The sequence below is a fragment of the Falco peregrinus genome, chromosome 1 (genome assembly GCF_023634155.1).
Source record: "Falco peregrinus isolate bFalPer1 chromosome 1, bFalPer1.pri, whole genome shotgun sequence".
NCBI classification, from domain to species: domain Eukaryota; kingdom Metazoa; phylum Chordata; class Aves; order Falconiformes; family Falconidae; genus Falco; species Falco peregrinus.
Window position 1 is genome coordinate 16925411 of NC_073721.1, and position 18161 is coordinate 16943571.

An 18161-nucleotide genomic window follows, 5' to 3' on the forward strand; every position below is an offset into this window, starting at 1 on the left:
TTAAATGCAATTTTAATCAGTGACTTTAAACATGTATCTTTAATATTTACAATACAGAAAAATACTTAGTTAAAAAGATAAATGTATCTACGTGGACTGTGTTGCTGTTCTGGTTGGAACGAGACCGTCGGCGTGAAGTGATGCCAATATTTTCACCTTTCAACAAAGAGTGAACAACATCATCTAGAAAGGTCATCTGAACCATAGAAGGATCAACATTCTGCGGTTCTAACACCTGGTTTATTAAAAAGAAAAAAAGAACAAAAAAAAAAGATCAGCAGATGTTCACATACTGCCCAACCTGTATTTTCTGTATCACTGTTCATCAGTCTATTTTGTGTGCTAAAGACTAATCAGAGAAAAAGCCTACTTAATCCAAGCGAGCAGATCTGACACATGAATCTCAACAAAGGCTGGGAAAAGAGTAAAACCAAAGCAAATGTGTCTTTACATGTCAGTGTAAAAATAACTTTGTTTTTTAAAAGAAGTACCCCACCACTTCCTTCCCCCCTTTCACTGATCTGCAAATTTGAAATTAAGACACTGAGCTCTTCACAGAGTATATGTTAAGCAGAAATTCAAATAGACAAACATTTTATAAAATGTATTTAATGCACTATAAAATATCCTGCAGAAGCACATTACAATACTGCTTCCAACAGAAGCGAAACTGCTGAAAGAACCAAAATAACTGGAGAGAACAACTCTAAGAGCGGTGGAATGTTACTAGGGAGGGATATTTCAGAAGGGAGGAAATACTAACCAGATCTTTAACCAATGTGTCACAAAGTGAAAAAAATAACATTTGGGGAAAATTAATTAGAGCAAATTAAGGGAAAGAATGTATCTGAGCATTAGACTAGTCTTAAATTTTATTGTCACATATGATTTTGTCAGTCATTTCAAGGCAGAGACAGGTCATTCCCCATATTAACAATGAATCATTACCCTGGTCTCCTGAAATAAAATTCATTAGTGCCATGCCACTAAAAATACCAGTATTAATTCTTTTTATAACATCAACTTCAGAAATACAACTAAACCCCACCTCAGTAAATGTAAATTAGGGCTGAAGTAAATGCTTAATTCAATAAATTGTGGGAGGCGGTTATTTCAATTGCTTGGAAGAAGTAATCGCTACTGCAGTGCTAGAAGATTTCAGCGCTGAGAAAAGAAATTCTCAACAGAGCTGACAGGGAAGACCAGTTCTTAAAACCAGATCGCTTCCCTTCAAAGACTTCACTAGTCAAATGGTGAGAGCAGAAGAAAAGCAAAACTGTAGAACTGGTATTAATCACATGATTGCACAAACATTCAGCCTCAGGATGGTTTTAATTGCTAGCCCAATGCAAAGTCATGCTGCAGTTTCAGCGCAGTAATAAGACTCGCCCTGCTAGAACTGAACAGCTTAGTGTATTTCAGAGCACCACAAAAAAACCTGTAAGAACTCCCAACGTGTAGTTTACTTGAGGCTTGTTTTCCGAGTAACACATACCAAAACTCACCTGGTCATTCATAACAACCATAGTGCGGGTGAAGAGATCATGGTGGGTAATGATACCAGTAAACCACTGGGTGGCAGAATCCTGTCTGTACACTCTCACCCTATAACCATTTAAGGAGTACGGACCTTTAGAAGGGGAAGAAATGAAAAAGCCATTGAGGAATTCAGAAAAAAAGGAAAGAAAAAAGTATCAATGGGTTTTCCTGGGTTTTCAGCCTCATAGCAAACATACAGCGTGCACGGCATGGTCAGCAAACTACAGGCAATTCTGGCACAGCACTGCCTGTGGATTTGACTTTTACTCAGGAAGACATTTTGGAACGCAACTGGTACATTCAAGTATGCCTTAAGGTCAATTCTGCTAGTATTTTTAACATACTGTTTTCTTATCTAACTAAATCTTGCTGCAACCATGATGAGAAATGATGGACAGATTCCTGCCTACGTACAGGAACCATAGGAAAGTAATCTGAAAGGCCAGAAAGTGGCAGCAGCAGGTTATACAGAAGCTATTTAACAGGCTAGTCACATGCCCAGCTGCTTTGCTGGCAAAAAGATTTACATCTCAGTGGTTAGGCTCTCCATCTGCCAAGTCTTTCCCATAAGTGACCACAGAGTTTCTCTCCATTACAGCAGCTGGAAAGGCAGCCGAGTGATCCCGTCCCTGCTATGGCCACACAGAATATTCCAAAACACACACACACACACACTGAGTGAAGATTTTAGCTCCTGTTTTCAGATGTAGCAACTGCAAAGAAACCCCACACACAGTCACTTTGCAGAATCATTTTAATTCACCTCCAAAAGTCAGTGGGGGTGGGGGGGACAGTATGATACAGTAGTTTTATTTCTGTAGTTGGTTTCAAGACCCAGAAATTGAGATTCAACAATTTTATCCCATGTTCTTGATTATCAACACACTAAAGTTTCATTGCACTTAAGTGTTTATATAGCATTTTGTATGACCAAGCACACTGCCACCGAGTTCAGTTCCAACTGTGTGGGTTCTGCTACTTCTGCAACCAAACCCCACGTCAGGCATACAGGAACGGAAGCAAAACCAGTCAGTGGCAGCCTACAAAAAGCCTAACTTAAATGATTTAAGAGTGCTTAGTTGCTCAACCACACAGGCAAGGCCAGAATTCCCCTGTCTTTAGTCTTAAAAGATTTTTTCCAACCCCTGCCCAGCACATTAAGCAAGCTCAAACATCTGCAGCAAACAGACAGGGACCTTGCCGATCTTTCTCTAGCAAAATATCTGTATTCACATGACTGAGTCCATTATAACCTCTGCACAAGGAAGTGCATGTTCATAAGGACTGTTTCTAATGTCAATATTTGAGAAGTCAGGAGAAGTGCAAAAGCAGTAATAATTTAGACATTTCCAAGTGGTCTTAGGATTTAATTGTGGAACCTTAGCAAGGCCTTCTGAAATACCTTTTGCATGTGATTATCTAGGTTCTAAAACAGCTAGGAACAGAAACACCATGCAGTGGCACCCTTCTTTCACCCACATTCACATCATTCACTGCACAACTGAAACCCTGAGACCCACTGAACCCTCTGAGCTACTGGTGTTAACTCGTCCCTGGAGCACGTTTCCAGCTGCACAGACAAGGGTCAGAAGTGCACCAGCATGGGTGCTGCCAATCACTGACACGTATGACCATAAAAAGAGGAAGGATCTGCAAGCTTATGTCTCTCATTCCTTGTCTTGGACCAGACGGGGTTCCCGTGGGGACACATTTCCTGATGGCTCCACTCCAACGCTTACTCCATATGCCCCTGCAAAACGCCTCCAGCTCAGCTCCCACACTTCTGGCTGCCTGACCCAACTGCATTCTCCATGTCTCGAACTTTTAATCACTGTCCCAAAGCTCTGCCTTATTCAGACAGTCTCAGTAAAATTTTGCCTGTGCCTCTTCGTGTGCATTTCTCATTCCTACGTTCCTATCCCAGTTCCTCCTCTCTTGCAGCCTGCTGTTAACTGCACAATGATTTTCAGTCTCTTGCATAACCAGAACCAGCCTCTCCCCAGCTTCTCTCATTTTAGCATTTATGATTCCAGGCCACTGCCTTCCAAGTCCTTTCCCAGTCTTCTCATCTTACAAGCTCCATCCTTCCCCATCAGCTTCCAGCTTCTCCTATACTCTTCTGCACTGACCCAGTGCCAATTTCTTTCCTCTTACTCCTTGCTCTAATCTGTGTCTGCCCCTCCTCCCAGCTATTATCCCATCTATTTTTAAAAGACACTTTATCTACCTTTAAAAAACGTGGTGGTGGTTTGTTTGGTTTTTTGTTTGGTTTTGGGTTTTGTTTTTTTTTTTTTTTAATGTGCTGCTGGGTGTCACGAAGAAGGAGAAAGATTAGCCTGTGGTCATACGACACAGGACGGCTCTGAGCTCCAGCCCAGCCCAGCCACAAGCAGCCATTACAGGAAAAGCCTGGCTTTGTCTCCAGTCCCTGGCTGAATCACGCTCAGCTACACATTGTTGAAACAGCCTGTGCAGCGCTATCAGGAAATATCTCCAGGGCTGAAGCACACTCAAGTGTTTCAAGACGATTATTATACATGCAGCCTCACTGACTGTAGTGATAGTAAATCTAATAAGAAGAAAAAATTCAAAGATTTTAATTGTTAAGTATCAAAGACATTTTACTATGTTCCTTGAACTGGTTTTATTCGTCCCTAAAGCCTTCAACTTGGCCAAGTTTGGGAGGAGTTTTTTGGTGATGGTTGTTTTTTTTTTTTTTAAAAAACAAGGAATAAACTACTTTCCTGTCAAATCTACAATCTCTACTGCAAAGCCTGCTGCTGTGACTGCTGCCCAAAGAACAGGTTAGAAGGGCCAATTTTTTTCTTTAGTCTCATTCTTGTAAATAACTGGACCAGTTCTGACTAAAATTCCCCCTCCTCAAATTGGTATGTTTCTTTCAAACATTTCGAACCTGATTTCAATACTTTTATCTGACCCTCTTCTTTCTTCAGATAAAAGTGCGTTTTAACTGTGGTAGTCTAAGTAGCAAATAGTAAGATACGAGATGAAGACTTCAGCATCATAGACAAGAAGGAAAAGGCTGGATCCTAAAAATGCTGTAGAGAATGAAGCAAGAGAATATGGTAACAACCTTAATAGATGTGTCTAGACACGGTATAACTGAAAATGTTGCTTAAATTGCAGGGAACAGGAAAATGGTAATAACGGAGAAGATGAAGAAAACCAGAGAAGGGAGGGGAGGAGAAAAGAAGGATAACATGACTAGATTACAGCAGCTAGCACTGCTAGAGGGCTGCCTGTAAGCCATTGAAAGATTCGTGCCAAATGCAAAGTCTCCAGGACCAGGAGCAGATTATGCCCCAGGAGAACATGACAGCATTCTCTGCTGGCTGACCACCGTCCAGTGGGGCTGAGCTGGTGGCACTGCAAAGGCTGTCACGGCGGATGGGATGTCACCGCCCGAGGAAGTGCGTCTCTCCTCCGGTCACACTGCACCCACAGCAGGTGAGCAATGCATTTGAACTGCAGCTTTTCCTTAGATGAGGAGAGCTAGTCTGCAAGGGCGTTTGAATTAAATTCACCTCCTCATCTAAAATACTCCTAATTTGTGCACTTCCAAGCATCTAAACATCTGTTTGAGAAATTATATAAAATTATATATATGTAAGACAAAAATACAGTTCCTGGAAAGATGGGACATAAATGAGTTGTGGGGATGACAGGCTGGCAGTTTCATTTAGGTGACTATTCCAATATTGCTGGGGCTTTGCTCAAGTATTGAGTCTGTGCCAGTGTACAGAAAAGCTTTGGTAATTTTCTTAGTATTGTTACTCTAATGAAATACAACAAACAAGCTCAATTTTAGTTTCCTTTTCCTATAGCCCTAATTTGATTTCACATCACCTCTCAATCTAGTTCTGCCTGCAAATTTCACCAACAGACTACTAACTCATGTTGTTCATGTTGTATCTGAGGGTATTATGATAGAATCTAAAATCACTAACAGCGACATACGAACTTCCTATCTACACAATTCCACAGATTGCTTTTTTCAGCATGCTTTCTCTGTGGCCCATACAATCGCATTAGTCAAATCAGAAACTCCACAGAAGGAAAGACAGACATTTTTAACTGTAACATGGATATTATACTTACCACATTCTTTTGGTTTTCTAACCTTAGTTTTATCAAAGGGACAGTAAGCAAACCTCAGTGCCATCCTTAAAATACCAGATTATTTACTGCTCCCCTCCCATTCTTAATTTACAGAATGCTTAAGCATTTTTGTCCTGAAACTGCTTTGCTGCTTGCCTGGGAATTTTATTTTAACCCAGATCCTACAGAGGTTAGTTTCTGCCCCCCATAGCTAGGAATGCCTCTGTAGAGCTGTCTGTCAGTTCTGCAGAAAGTTAATGAATATACTGCACAAATGCATATACATTTTTATTATCAGCAAGACTGAGCCAAAATAATTTATTCTAATTCATACTAGTTTTCACCTAACTTGTAGCTACAGTGTAAAAAATGATGTATGCATTTGCTGCAACCTTCTAGCATTAGAACAGAGTTACAAAACTGTAACTGATCTGAAAGGCACTTTTCAATCGGGGGCTGAGGGTGTGGGGTGGAGATCTGAAAGTATTCTTCATCTGTGACAGAGCTGTGAATAACTGCAAGAACAGGCAGGTATCTGAGAAGTTATCACACGTAATAGTAACACTAACAGAGCACACAACAGTTTTAAACATGCTAAAAGGTGTGTGGTTGCCATTCATACGCGCTTATTTTCACAACAAACTTTATAAAATACCTACGTTCAGACTCATGATATTCAGCTTCTGCTGTAATCACCAAAACATCAAACACGTTATGAACAGTCTGAAGAAGTCACGCACAGCTTTTTACATAGTCTTGTTTTCTTGTATTAACAAATACTTCCAAAAATAACTTCCAAGTCAGAAATATATTCTCCATTATATCACAAATACTATGAGATGAGTCCAACACAACTAATGGCCTTAAACTAGCTAACACAGAATAGAAATAACAGAATTTCCCACATAATTACCTTGCATAAAAATCTCCTGAACCTTTTGTTCCTTTACCCAGGCTTTTACCTCCTCATGTAACTGCGGGTTATCCCTGAGAACTGGGTTTAGACTGTCTACGTCGTCCTAAAGTAGAGATTAAAAAAAAGAACCATATGTTATGTTTACTTGTAACATTTCTGTTTAATTTCCTAGATGTATTTTAAGAGTACAATATTAAGTAGTTTTATGCTAATTTTACTGATTGCCTACAAATCCCTGTGTTATTTTTAGAAAAAACTTAAAAGCATAACATAGTGCTAGAAGTTATTTCATGGGAACATGGTATGTCAGACCCCACATGTGGCCAGACTTGTAAGCTATTAATAGGATCACACTTTCATAAATGCTGTCTTGCTACAAGCTAAAATTGCCCTCTAAAGACTTCAGTGTTTACAGGTATGCAGAAAGAATTTAAACGATTAAATGAATTTAAAAAATAAGTATCTGTTTTTCATATCTATAAAATTTAGTATGGACATACTGAGCATAAACATAGCTATAAAATCCACAAAGATAATGCGTAAGAGATAGCTGTATTTTAAGAGAAACAAACATTCTGAGAGAAACACCATTACTGATTTTCAAATATGTAGGTCTTTGTTAATTAGGCAATTCCAAATAAGACATGCTTCAATTTTTTATTATATTCAGTCCTCCTGGAAAAGATTATTTTTGACTATTTAAATAGGACATCATCTGGGAAATTAAGACACATTTGGTGGCACTGTTGTCCTAACACGGAAAAACTAGGCACAAGATCTTATTCGTATTTTAGACAGCGTGGCTTAAGTCACCGTTCACCTCTAGACTCTTGGGAGTATCTATTTCTCTACTTCAGAGCAAACTTGCTATTTCTGCCTTTTGAGGCTGTGGCAGTGAAATAAATCTGCACCACGCCTGGCGACTCCTCATGCAAAGATGGCCTAGGAAATCCTTGAGCTGCAGGAACATGCATTTGTGCCAAGAGAACTTCAGACAGTTAAAATAATCAGAGCAATACTCCACATACAAAATGTAAAATGTTTTATCAGTGCTGCAGCTGAGATCAAGTAATTTCTTTCCTTGATCTCCAACAAGTTCCTTGATGTTTTACAATTTATTATGAAGAGCTCCATCCATAGAATACAAAGATACAAGCAACACTCAGGGAATTGTGCATTGCTGCCAGGCCCTCAAGTGACATGAGCAATTTCTCTCTATTCATCTGGATGAGATTACTCCTGCTAACCCACTGTTCACAGGATGTCTATCTCAAATTCAGAATTCACTTCCTGACACTTGAAGATTGTGTGCTCCATTATGGAGAAAGAATCAATGCTTCAGTTACCAAGAGAAAATCACTCACTCTCCTTTTGCTTTTGAAAAGGATATGGCCTCGGATCCAAAAGGAATGCTCAAGGTGATTGTTTTAATATATGTGAAGTGGAACAAAGTGAAGGGCAAGATCAACAGGACCTCTACCACCAGCTAGGTGAAGTATACATTGCTAGCATTACCAGAAGCCCAAGAAGGTCAGCACTAGAATTTATTCAAGGATAGCAGACTAGCAAAACACCTCCTCTCCTGAGTCATTCCACAAAGTGTATTAGTTGTTCTACTTCCCTGTGTAAATCCATTTTTGCATTGATCCTACATACAAAAGCAACACCACCACTGGAAAGAGGAAATGCTTTGCCAAGGGAACCCAACAGATTCTGAAACTGGAGCTGTGTGATGATCATTCATCTGTCCTCCTTCCCATGCACTCTCTTTCACAGCAGCTGCAAGAGATTCCTGTAACAAAAATTTCCCCTCTCGGATCCAAAAGCATTAGACCTAAGCAACAGACTGAGGCACTGCAATACTGGAAGTCTGTCTGTCTGGCTGACTTAAAAATACAGTTAACACGCAGACGTCAAACATTCTTAGTAATTCCTTCAGTCACAGTTAAGAAAATCTGTATCTTCATTTCAAGACTATACACGCTGATTAGGTACCATACGTCAGACCTGTTAGTCTTAACATTATTCTACTTCGATGAGTCCTTTATGCAAAGTTTTTGAGTCTCTGTGTCATCTTGAGACACTTTTCATGTGTTTCTGAAGGCAATGCACACTGCTGCTTTTCTTTTTTTTTTTTTAAGATTTCACATCCTTCCTAAGCATCTTTGACTTCTTTGAACCTGACTCTGAAGATACCGGTCAACCTACAGAGAGTGCATTTGAACCTTTTCTGTTCTTTCTCCTATTCAGGTGCACGACTTACCAGTACCTTTGATTGAGTGCGTTTCACGTGAACACTTAGAAAAGGAGACTGCAAACTGCATTTTGTACTACTTTCTTCACTCTTGAAGAAAGATGAGCTCATCTCAAACATGAGCTACAGAAGGCACAAGTGAGGTCAAAGATCTGTTACACAAACTGCATGTAGGTATGACCGGGATTACGTACAGGATATCGAAAGGAACCCAGGGTTTCTAAATACAGATACACACAAAACACACATTGAACATATCATCAAACACTGCCCCACCCCACCCCCACAAAAAAAGTGTTCTGCTTCTAGACATAAACATTTCAACAGAAATCAGTACAGCAATGCAAAATTGTAACTGACAACTGTAGCTCAGTATCAAGATGCTATAAAAAAGCTTCCTGAAATCTCAAAAATTCTGTTCTTTTGTGTACATATATCTACGAAAAAACGTGTGTGCTGTGACTGACCACCTTCCACCATTAATCTTAAATCTGAACATCTAAAACCCAGGAAATTAAATGCGTAATGTGTTAAATTATAAGATGATGGTTTAAGACGCTGTTTAGTGCACACCACAAACTTTGGCAAAACCAGGGAGATGGGGCAACAAAGACAGATGGTGACTTGCAGTCCCTTCCCCATCTTAGCGCAGAAGACGAGCGGATGAGTCTGCAGTGCCCAGTCTTTTTCATTACCCTGTACTTTTATTGCTCAAAAACCAACTCTGTCTACAGATTTGAACCTTGGCAATTATGACCTTCAGTCTTCCCCTCCTTCTTGGTCAAAGTAGCAAGACTGACAGACTAACCCACAGAAAAATTAAATGCCCTGTAGGATTATCCTCCAGACTTTTCCTCATTTGAAAGCAGATTTGCTCACACAAGTATGGTACCCTCTCCTAGACTAGTTTTTCCACGAGTCCTGGAACACCTCCCTCCAGGAGGATGTTAACGCTGGTTTGAAATCCTTACAAAATGCAAATCAGAATGCCAATCAAAGAAATGGGACTGCAAATTTTCTTCTTCAAATCTACTGTACGAAGCTCTTTATGTACTTCATATGGCAACACCCCTTGCTCCACAAACGACTATATGTAACACTGGGAAGACAAAGGGCATATGGGCTAGAAAGATATGGTTGAGATAATCCTTCCTGCCCTTCTAGGAGACAGTCACATGAAGCAATGTGACTATCAGAAGCTTGGCAAACAATATCTTTTTTTTTTCTTTTTTTTTTTTCTTTTCATTTTTGCTGCTATTCTTCCTTCTTTCCAGTCCAAAGAGAAATTCACTTCTGGTGGAGTGGACTTTCTGCTGAATTATCCAAAAAACACTTCAGTAAGCTGCATGTCTCTCTAGGTGGCAACTCCTACCAATGGGGACATGCTCAACTCCTAGGAAATCATGAGAAGGATAAAGAATAAAATTTTCCCAGATAATGAAGTGAGCCAGTGTTTATTTGAGTACATCTGTTCTTTCTTCTGATGCAAAAGGATAGAGCAGATTGGAAACAACAGACCATACCACTGGGTTAACATATCACACTGCTCTAACCAGAAAGTAGAAATCTTTGTTCAGAGAAGCATTTTTAGAGAGGTTATTCAGACAAACATAATTTATCATACAAAACCACAAGTGAACAAGTGCAGATCACTTGTAATACTTTGAAACTCCTTTAAGTCACGATCAAGCAAGAATTTCAAAGACAGTACCCACAGAAAAACTAGACAAAACCCAAATATGTGCAGAATTCCCCTACTCAAGCCACATTCACAAACAAAATAATGTCCAAGACACTGAGCGGCATCCCTGGATGAGCTGAACCTGCATTGTTGCCCATAGACCATGCAAAGTGCTTTCTGAAAGGCTCAAATGGCCACAGGCTCCTTTTCTGATCTGGGCAGCCAGGCACGTCTGTGGAGGGACCGCCTGCACATTTCCACAGCTCTCTACCTTCCCAACAAGACCTGAACTACTGAGAGATGTTTCCTCAGAATTTTAAAATACTTCTCCAAGTCATTCTTCACAGACTTGAGGGGCAGAAATGAGTTCAATAAATGGAAACATGAAACCCTGGAGCACAAAACAACTAAAAAGTGGATTCTAATAGCCACTCCTACCTCCCACTGCACAGGCTGCATGCTGCTTATAAGAAGGTGTAGAAAGTCCAGTCAGCTGTCAACTCTTCATTTTCATTGATGGAGAAGAGGAAAATTGGCAAAATGCATTCCAGGAAAACCAGTCTTGGAAAAGAGTGGCTTTTGCAACTAAAAAGGCTTAAATTGGAGCCCTGAAGACAAAATCTCAACACATACCATGCAAGGAACTAGCACGCGTTTCTTTGGGAAAGTGCCTTTCTTGGCCACAGTGTCTCTGCATTTGGCTTCAATGCATCAAGGACATCTTTTTAATATCAGTAGGAACTCATTTCAGCTAGTGTTTTACAGAGAAAGACTAAGTAGATTTTGCAGTCCTCGCAAAGGTCAACACCACATTAGTCCTCACCATCTGTGGCTTAATTAACTATAGCTTCCTCTGGCTGCTTAGAGGTTTTCTGATAATTTAGGACATGAATTAAATGAAAACTAGTACATAACCAACCTGAGAGTCCTGTTTACAATGTTTACACAGTATGCGCTGCACATGGGAATAAGCACTTTGTTAGCACTTTAATGGTAGAGGGACCATATTTAAATTCAGAGATCAAAGTGTCAAAAGCTTGAACCTTCAGCTTGCTGTTTTTCCGTGAGTGAACATCTTGAAATCAGTTTTCATAAAATTGAGCCCCTCACACACATCCCCCCTCCCCTTTTTTTTTCTTTCTTTTTACACCAAATAATTTTTACGACTGCATGGAACTTCAGCTGCATAGAAATTAAATTTCAAAACTGCAGTCTGAAAACCAAGGAACAAGATCAGTCAACATCTGTCTACGGACTGCCACAACAGTCTTCTGAGAGCAGTAGCAGCAAAAAGTACTGGTTTTAAAATCTAGACTGCTGAGAATTTATACTAGTCCTCTAATGCCATGTTTTGGAAGATTATTTTCTGCCATTAAAAGAAAAAGAATACTTAAATACCTACCTTACCTGTACCCAGCCTCAAGCACATCCACGTATATTTTTACCCCTTGTTTGAAAGGTTTGTATAATTCTGTCTTTATTTTCATTCGTTGACAACTAGCCATCCTCCTTTTTTCTTCCTCCTTTTATCTTTCACTGGTTTTGTCACCTGACAGATCAGTGATCTGTAATCTCCACCAGCGTTGTTTTTAATGAAGCTTCAATCTTAATGATGTCCTACCTGACATTAGAGTGAGCTGGGGAAAAAAACCTACATAAAACAAAACAGTGACATAAAATCTGGATGGGCAGAATACCAAAGATCTCAACAAGAACACCACCTATTAATTGGCAGTACCCTTCTGCTATGCTGCAAGACTTTTTTTCCAGTGGCAAAAAGATGAGTGTAACTAAAACAGAAAAATTGGCGGCAACTAACACGCCCCCAGAGGTATCACTGGCCAGGCACAGGCGCTGCCAATGCCACACAGACCACACCAAAACCCTACAGGGAAATCACCACATTTAGCTGAGACAAAAATATACAGATCTTCTGTTGCTTCAACCATCTTTCTAGACACATATGCAGGCACAAAGCACTGGTAAACAGTATATTCCTTATTCCTGACAAGTGAAAGGCTACCCCAGCTGCCACGCCGCTGCAGCTGGTGGGCAGGAGGTCAGAGAGGCACTGACGGCTGCAGGGCTGTGCTGCTGCGCACAAGCCAGCAGAGAATCGCCTTTCCAGCGGGGACCGCTCCAGGGGGAACACATCGACCTGACCCACTGCCTGCCCTTGCAACTAGGGCAACCTCCCTCCCGCTCCAGGCTTCTCATGAAAGGCAACACCAGCCAGAAACACCAAGGATACGGAAAGCTAGAGAGTTTTTTGGGGAGATCGTAACTTCCCAGTTTACCTTAAACGGCTTTGTCTGAGCTGAGAGAAGAGGCTTAGGCTTACCAGGCGACGCTAGCGCTTTCCATGTAAACCCAACCCACACTTGACCTATTTTCTGCTGTTCTGAGCGCACAGTCACAATTTACCTCATTCAAACCCGGCAGCTGCTGGGCTACATCTGAACCAGTTAAGTCAAGCTTGAAGGCACAACCCTCACCCCTACCAGCGAGAAAGTCGAGCTGAGGTCAGCCCTGCTCGCACGTGCACAGATGCACACCTGTGCACACCGCATGAGGGAAGGCCGGGATGGCAGGGACGCCCAGCCGACGTGCAGAGGCCAGGCGAGAGAGAGCAGGGATAACTAACTCCTTCCCAACGAGGGGCTCTGAACGCACTACTCCAACAAGGACAAATGTTTATAGGTATTTCAGACCACCAACATTTAAGATTATGGATTATTTTCATTGTATAACAGCAATGACTACGTTTCTATAATCAGAAAATTAAACCCACAGCGGGGAAAAATGACTAAAAATTTTAGTAACTTTCCAATTGTCAGGAAACTTAACAACCCTCAGGAAAAGCTATCACCAGGTTTTCTTTTGCTCCCCACTCTTCCCTATGCTTCATACTTCTCCCCACGCACTCCTACTTCCTTCCTCATTTCCCCTGTTCAACAACCAAAGAGCTGATACTGGTTTTAAAATTTTAATTAGCAGGTTTGAGAATCAGGGGAGCAGGGCTGCACACACTTCTCCAAGTCATGATTTCAGGCTTGAAGAAGCATCATTGCACCGATTAGCTCAGTTCTAGAGAAATAACTCACCCCCCTAAGAATACCATAAATTTCTATTAAAAACACGAAAGATTATCCTATGGAAAATATATTAAAGTTAGGAACATAAACATACAGGAAAAAAATCTGACTCATAGTATTCTCCTGGATTTTAACTTACAAACACAAAAATAAACAGAGATATTTGCCTTCCTATAAGACTCCCAGTGCCTCAGGTGAAATGGGCACATGGGAAAGCTCGATTTTTACAAGTCAGTTTGTTAATTCCTCTATCTGTAGATGACGATCAAGTATAGAAAGGCAGAAGGGACAAGAGCAGCATACGGAACAAGCACGCAGCAGGGAAGCAAGCAGCCACCAACAGATAAGCAAAACCAAACCTGGGCCAGGCAGACATTGTCACAAAACAACCTAAAAACTGCTCTAGTGACTTCTACAACAGTTTTGCATTTGAAAAGAGAGATTAAAAAAAACCCGATGACCCTTATGCTCATGGGTTATGTCACCCTCTCTTTGAGCAGCTGGGACAATCTGGATCAGAAAAGCAAAATCTCCTGGAGTGCCAGACGTTCCCTTTTAACATCTGATCTAAAGACTTCCCCACACAAGTGGCTCCTACCCAACAAACCTGGTGGGCTGTCAGCTTCCATTTGAAGGACTGCAGTGCAGTGTACTTCTACTACTTACATTCTCCATGTACAAACAAAGGAAAGGTCAAGCAAATAGTAGCACTGCTCCATATCTATCTTCTTCATTTTGATGACACAGCTGTACATTTGCTTTTGCACTGAATTACATTTCCTTCCCCTTCCTCACTGTAGGCTCCATAAATTTATCACCACTATCTCAGCAATATGCAACTTTGTCCTAATTTTGCGTTTTGTTTTATCTACTCCTAAGAGAAACAGGGAGTGAGTACTGGTCCTACCCGACTCAGCCAGTAACTCCCACGTCATGTGGTGATACTGGAACAAGCCTTTGAGTCACTTACCAAGCAACTAAATGCCACTATGGGAAAAGAAACCTCAAAGTGCAGACACGTCCCTGAAGCAAGCAATTAGCAGAGTGAAGTTGATGCTAACCAGGAGAGCAGTCAAGTGAGTAGATCGGAGAAAAAATCTTTTGTACATTGCTATTAAAACTTAAACTGAGACCCAGATACCCTGTGAACAGCTTTCAGAAGGTATCTAACAACTCCCCCAAATCATTATCAGCTGAAGACCAATGGGTACAGATAGAGGTGTCTTTAAGCAAAACCAAAGTACATTCTGTTGATAATCAGTTGTCTGAACCAGTGGGCTGCTAAAAAGGCAGTCTAATGCCTCCAGAAATCAAGCTAAGAAATCAGTTCTTGCTCCAAGACTGACCATTTTGGAGAAGGCGCATCTTCCTTGCATCAGGGACAGAAGTTACTTGTGCCAGCTTGAACTGGCAGAGTTGGAAAGCTGTATACCATCACCAGAGAAAACGACAAACTAGATAATTAATCTCTTATCTCATGGTAGCTACCTTCATCAAATTTTTTATCAGTTGCATTACTCGGCAACACAGTATTCTTTGATGGGACTACTGGTAAGTAAGAGCTTACTGTATTAAAAAGCAAAGGTCTCTCAATTCAAATCTGCAGAAGAAAATTAAAACACTATCCAATACGTGGCAGGCTGACGACAGCTCCTAGAGTCAACACCACCTCCCAGAATCGTGCACCAGAGTACCTGGCTCCTGCAAATGACACTCTGCTCTAATCTGCTCTAACCACCAACTTGCACTGCCAGCAGCCACAAAGCTACCCAGTCTGTTCTGCAAATATCCTCACTCCTATTTATCAACTAGGAGCTCTGGGAACATACAACTTTCCAGTTCTTTTCCCCCTGTAACTTGTGAGGGTTATGGGCAGAATACAAATTCTTCCCAAAAATAAAAATACCTTAACTGCCTTTTTTACGTTAAGAGAAAAGAATACATCAGACATCTTCAAAATATTCTTGAAAGCCAGCTTCAGTGGAGTTTGGTCCACTTAATTACTATTACATTGATGTTCCATTTTCAAGTGGTTTTCCAGGGTTTGTTTGAAAATGTGTTTCTTAGAATAGTGCGATGTAACACAGTTGGCCCACATGCTGATAATAAGAAAGCAATTCAGAATAAAACACATTTCTCTCACATTTTAAACAAGCACACTGTATTTGCACAGAGCTTTACACAGTTACATTTCTGGTAGGATTTAAGGCAGCACTGCACAGAAGCAATGAATCTGGGCTAGGAAAACAATTAGCACATTTTCTTGCAGAATTTCATTCAGAAGAACAATCTTCTCTTGTCTCAGGCATACGGTGCAGACTCTCCAACTGCCTGGCTGGGCATACAACAGTGAGCCCATCACTGCAAACGTGGAAATGCTGCCTCTGCTCCAAGACACCGTATCAGAAGCAATGCAGCCATCATCGTGTGCTTTTTTTCTGCAAAGAGGTCTGTTCTGACCTGCTGGAGCCATTTTAGGAATTTTCCCTATAAATAACAGAGGTCTGACCAGCTGGAGTGCATATCATATTTGGATTAACACTACAGCTCTCTGCAACTCTGGAGAAAGCAGTGGCTATGCCTTTTATGGAACAGATGAATAATGGTCTTGCAAAGAGGAAAGATTAAATTGCTAATAAGAAAACAGGCGCATTTCAGTTGTTGCCGCAATAAGCTCCCTGGGGTAAACTTAGGAAAGTCATTCAGTTTAAATTTGATACAACACTCATCTATTTCACAATATTTTCCATCGATAAATCTACTAGCACACACAATCAAAAAATTCCTGTTAAAACATAACTGAAGACTGAACTACACCACTTGAGGGGGGGTAGCTGTCAAGCACCACACAAGCCAGCAAATCTTAATGCATCCTTATACTGCTTTAACCTGACTTTATCTACCATATACCAAAGTGGCATAGAGTGGTGAAAAGAAGATAGAAAAAGGGAAGAAAACATTCACACTTGGTAAACCCCTAGCACCTATGGCTGAAATAGTTTCTAAACTGTATGCTTAAAATTCACTACTAAAATCATAAAGTACAGAATAATGAGAGATGCACAGAAATTACTGTGCTTCAAACCCACTTGCTCAGCAAAAGCATACTAAAATACTACTCCCAGTAATGCTGGCAGACACACACAAGAAGAGGGGGGTGCAGGGGAAAAAACAGGAATAGTTAATTTTAATTTCATTCAAAAGACAGGAAATGTTTGCTAGACTGAAGGGGGGGAAAGTATTTACAAACAATGGTAGTGAATAAAAAATTTAGAACTATATTTGTAGTACACTGTTAAAAAGAAACTAAGCTTGATCAGGAAAGGCACTGTACACCAAGCCCTCTACATCAAAACAAATACTGCACTTCTTATTAGTTAAGTTTTTCCAATGTCTAAGAAAATAGTAAGATTCGTATTTGGTTTTAATTTAAAAAAAAAAAAACCAACAAAAAAAACACAACAAAAAAACCCAAAAACCCAAGTTTGTATAAGACTACTTGAGTTTCTCCCCAGATGTCTGGCCTGGAAAAGGAATTCCATATGCACACCTGGAACTGCTATAGCTCTCAACCTCTACTAACTGCAGCTTGCTGAAGGCTGTGGAGCAGTTCTTATGAAGCACTAACCCCAGACTACAAATTAGTGCTTCTATTAGGTGTAATTTCAAAAATACATCTTGTAAGAAAAAGTTACAGAGCAGCAGCTCTGAACAAAGCAATGTCATAGGAAGGAACGAAAGCAAAGAATACCACAAGCACCTCATCGAATGAGCTGTTGTGCTTATCATGTCAAGCTAAAGCTTAATTCTGGAGAGAACACATTTGAATGAAACTCAGTTTCCCCCCTACCTGAAATGCAGGAAGGTCTGCTCTTCTTCCCTCCCTAGGTAAGCACTCCCATGCAACAACAGAGAGATTTTACCCTCCTTCTCACTTCGGAGTTCCCCAAAGCACTAAGGATTCGCAGTCCCTACATACAGCAACTACTTGGGAAAGCAAGAACATGATGGTAAAGCACCATCTGGTTATAAAGTGAAACAGACTTCTCTAGGAGCTGACTTTGTGTCTAGATCACGAAAACAGTGTTGTTCAAGAATATCACATAAGAAAAAATATTTGAACTTTTTAATAACATTTTATTTGAAATCAATTAATTTTTAATAAATCAAATATGAAGACTGGAAATTTTAAGGACACAGAACCAAGGTTAAGGTGCCCCACTCTTCCTACTGAGCAGTATTTTCCACAGGCCTTTACTGGTGAAAAAAGTAATAATTTACGATGAAACACAGGAAGTTCCTTACCCAGAGACACTGGATGGAGCTGTAAATTCAGTAATCCCAAAACTGCTTTTGAGAAGTACTAAGATACTTCAGTGAAAGGATTTGATCTTCACCTTCAAAGAAGAAGCAAGTTTTGTTTCATCTGTTCTCAATTCCTAACTTTTAAATTGTTTACTTCAATGCTACCTCCTGGAGTAGGATTAATGAAGTCAAACAATTTAATCAACCGTGATTTTTGAAAAATCGTAGGAAGAGTAAATAAAGTTTCTCTAT

General features: G+C 40.4%; 1 protein-coding gene across 5 annotated transcripts in view; it reads right to left on the reverse strand.

Annotated features, from left to right (window-relative positions):
• The window catches only part of JMJD1C (jumonji domain containing 1C), a 165957-nt gene that overhangs the window by 32981 nt on the left and 114815 nt on the right, over positions 1 to 18161 (reverse strand). For 4 of the 5 annotated variants that reach the window (XR_008749917.1, XM_055819417.1, XM_055819426.1 and 1 more), the window contains 3 exons: positions 6572 to 6677; positions 1506 to 1630; positions 92 to 235 (listed from right to left, as the gene is read on the reverse strand). Coding sequence is in view for 3 of the 5 variants with exons in the window: in XM_055819417.1 (XP_055675392.1) it covers positions 92 to 235; positions 1506 to 1630; positions 6572 to 6677 (375 nt within the window). In the remaining 2 variants the exon portion in view is untranslated. Of the gene's footprint in view, positions 1 to 91; positions 236 to 1505; positions 1631 to 6571; positions 6678 to 18161 lie in introns of those variants that run through there. The other variant, XM_055819429.1, reaches the window with a different exon arrangement.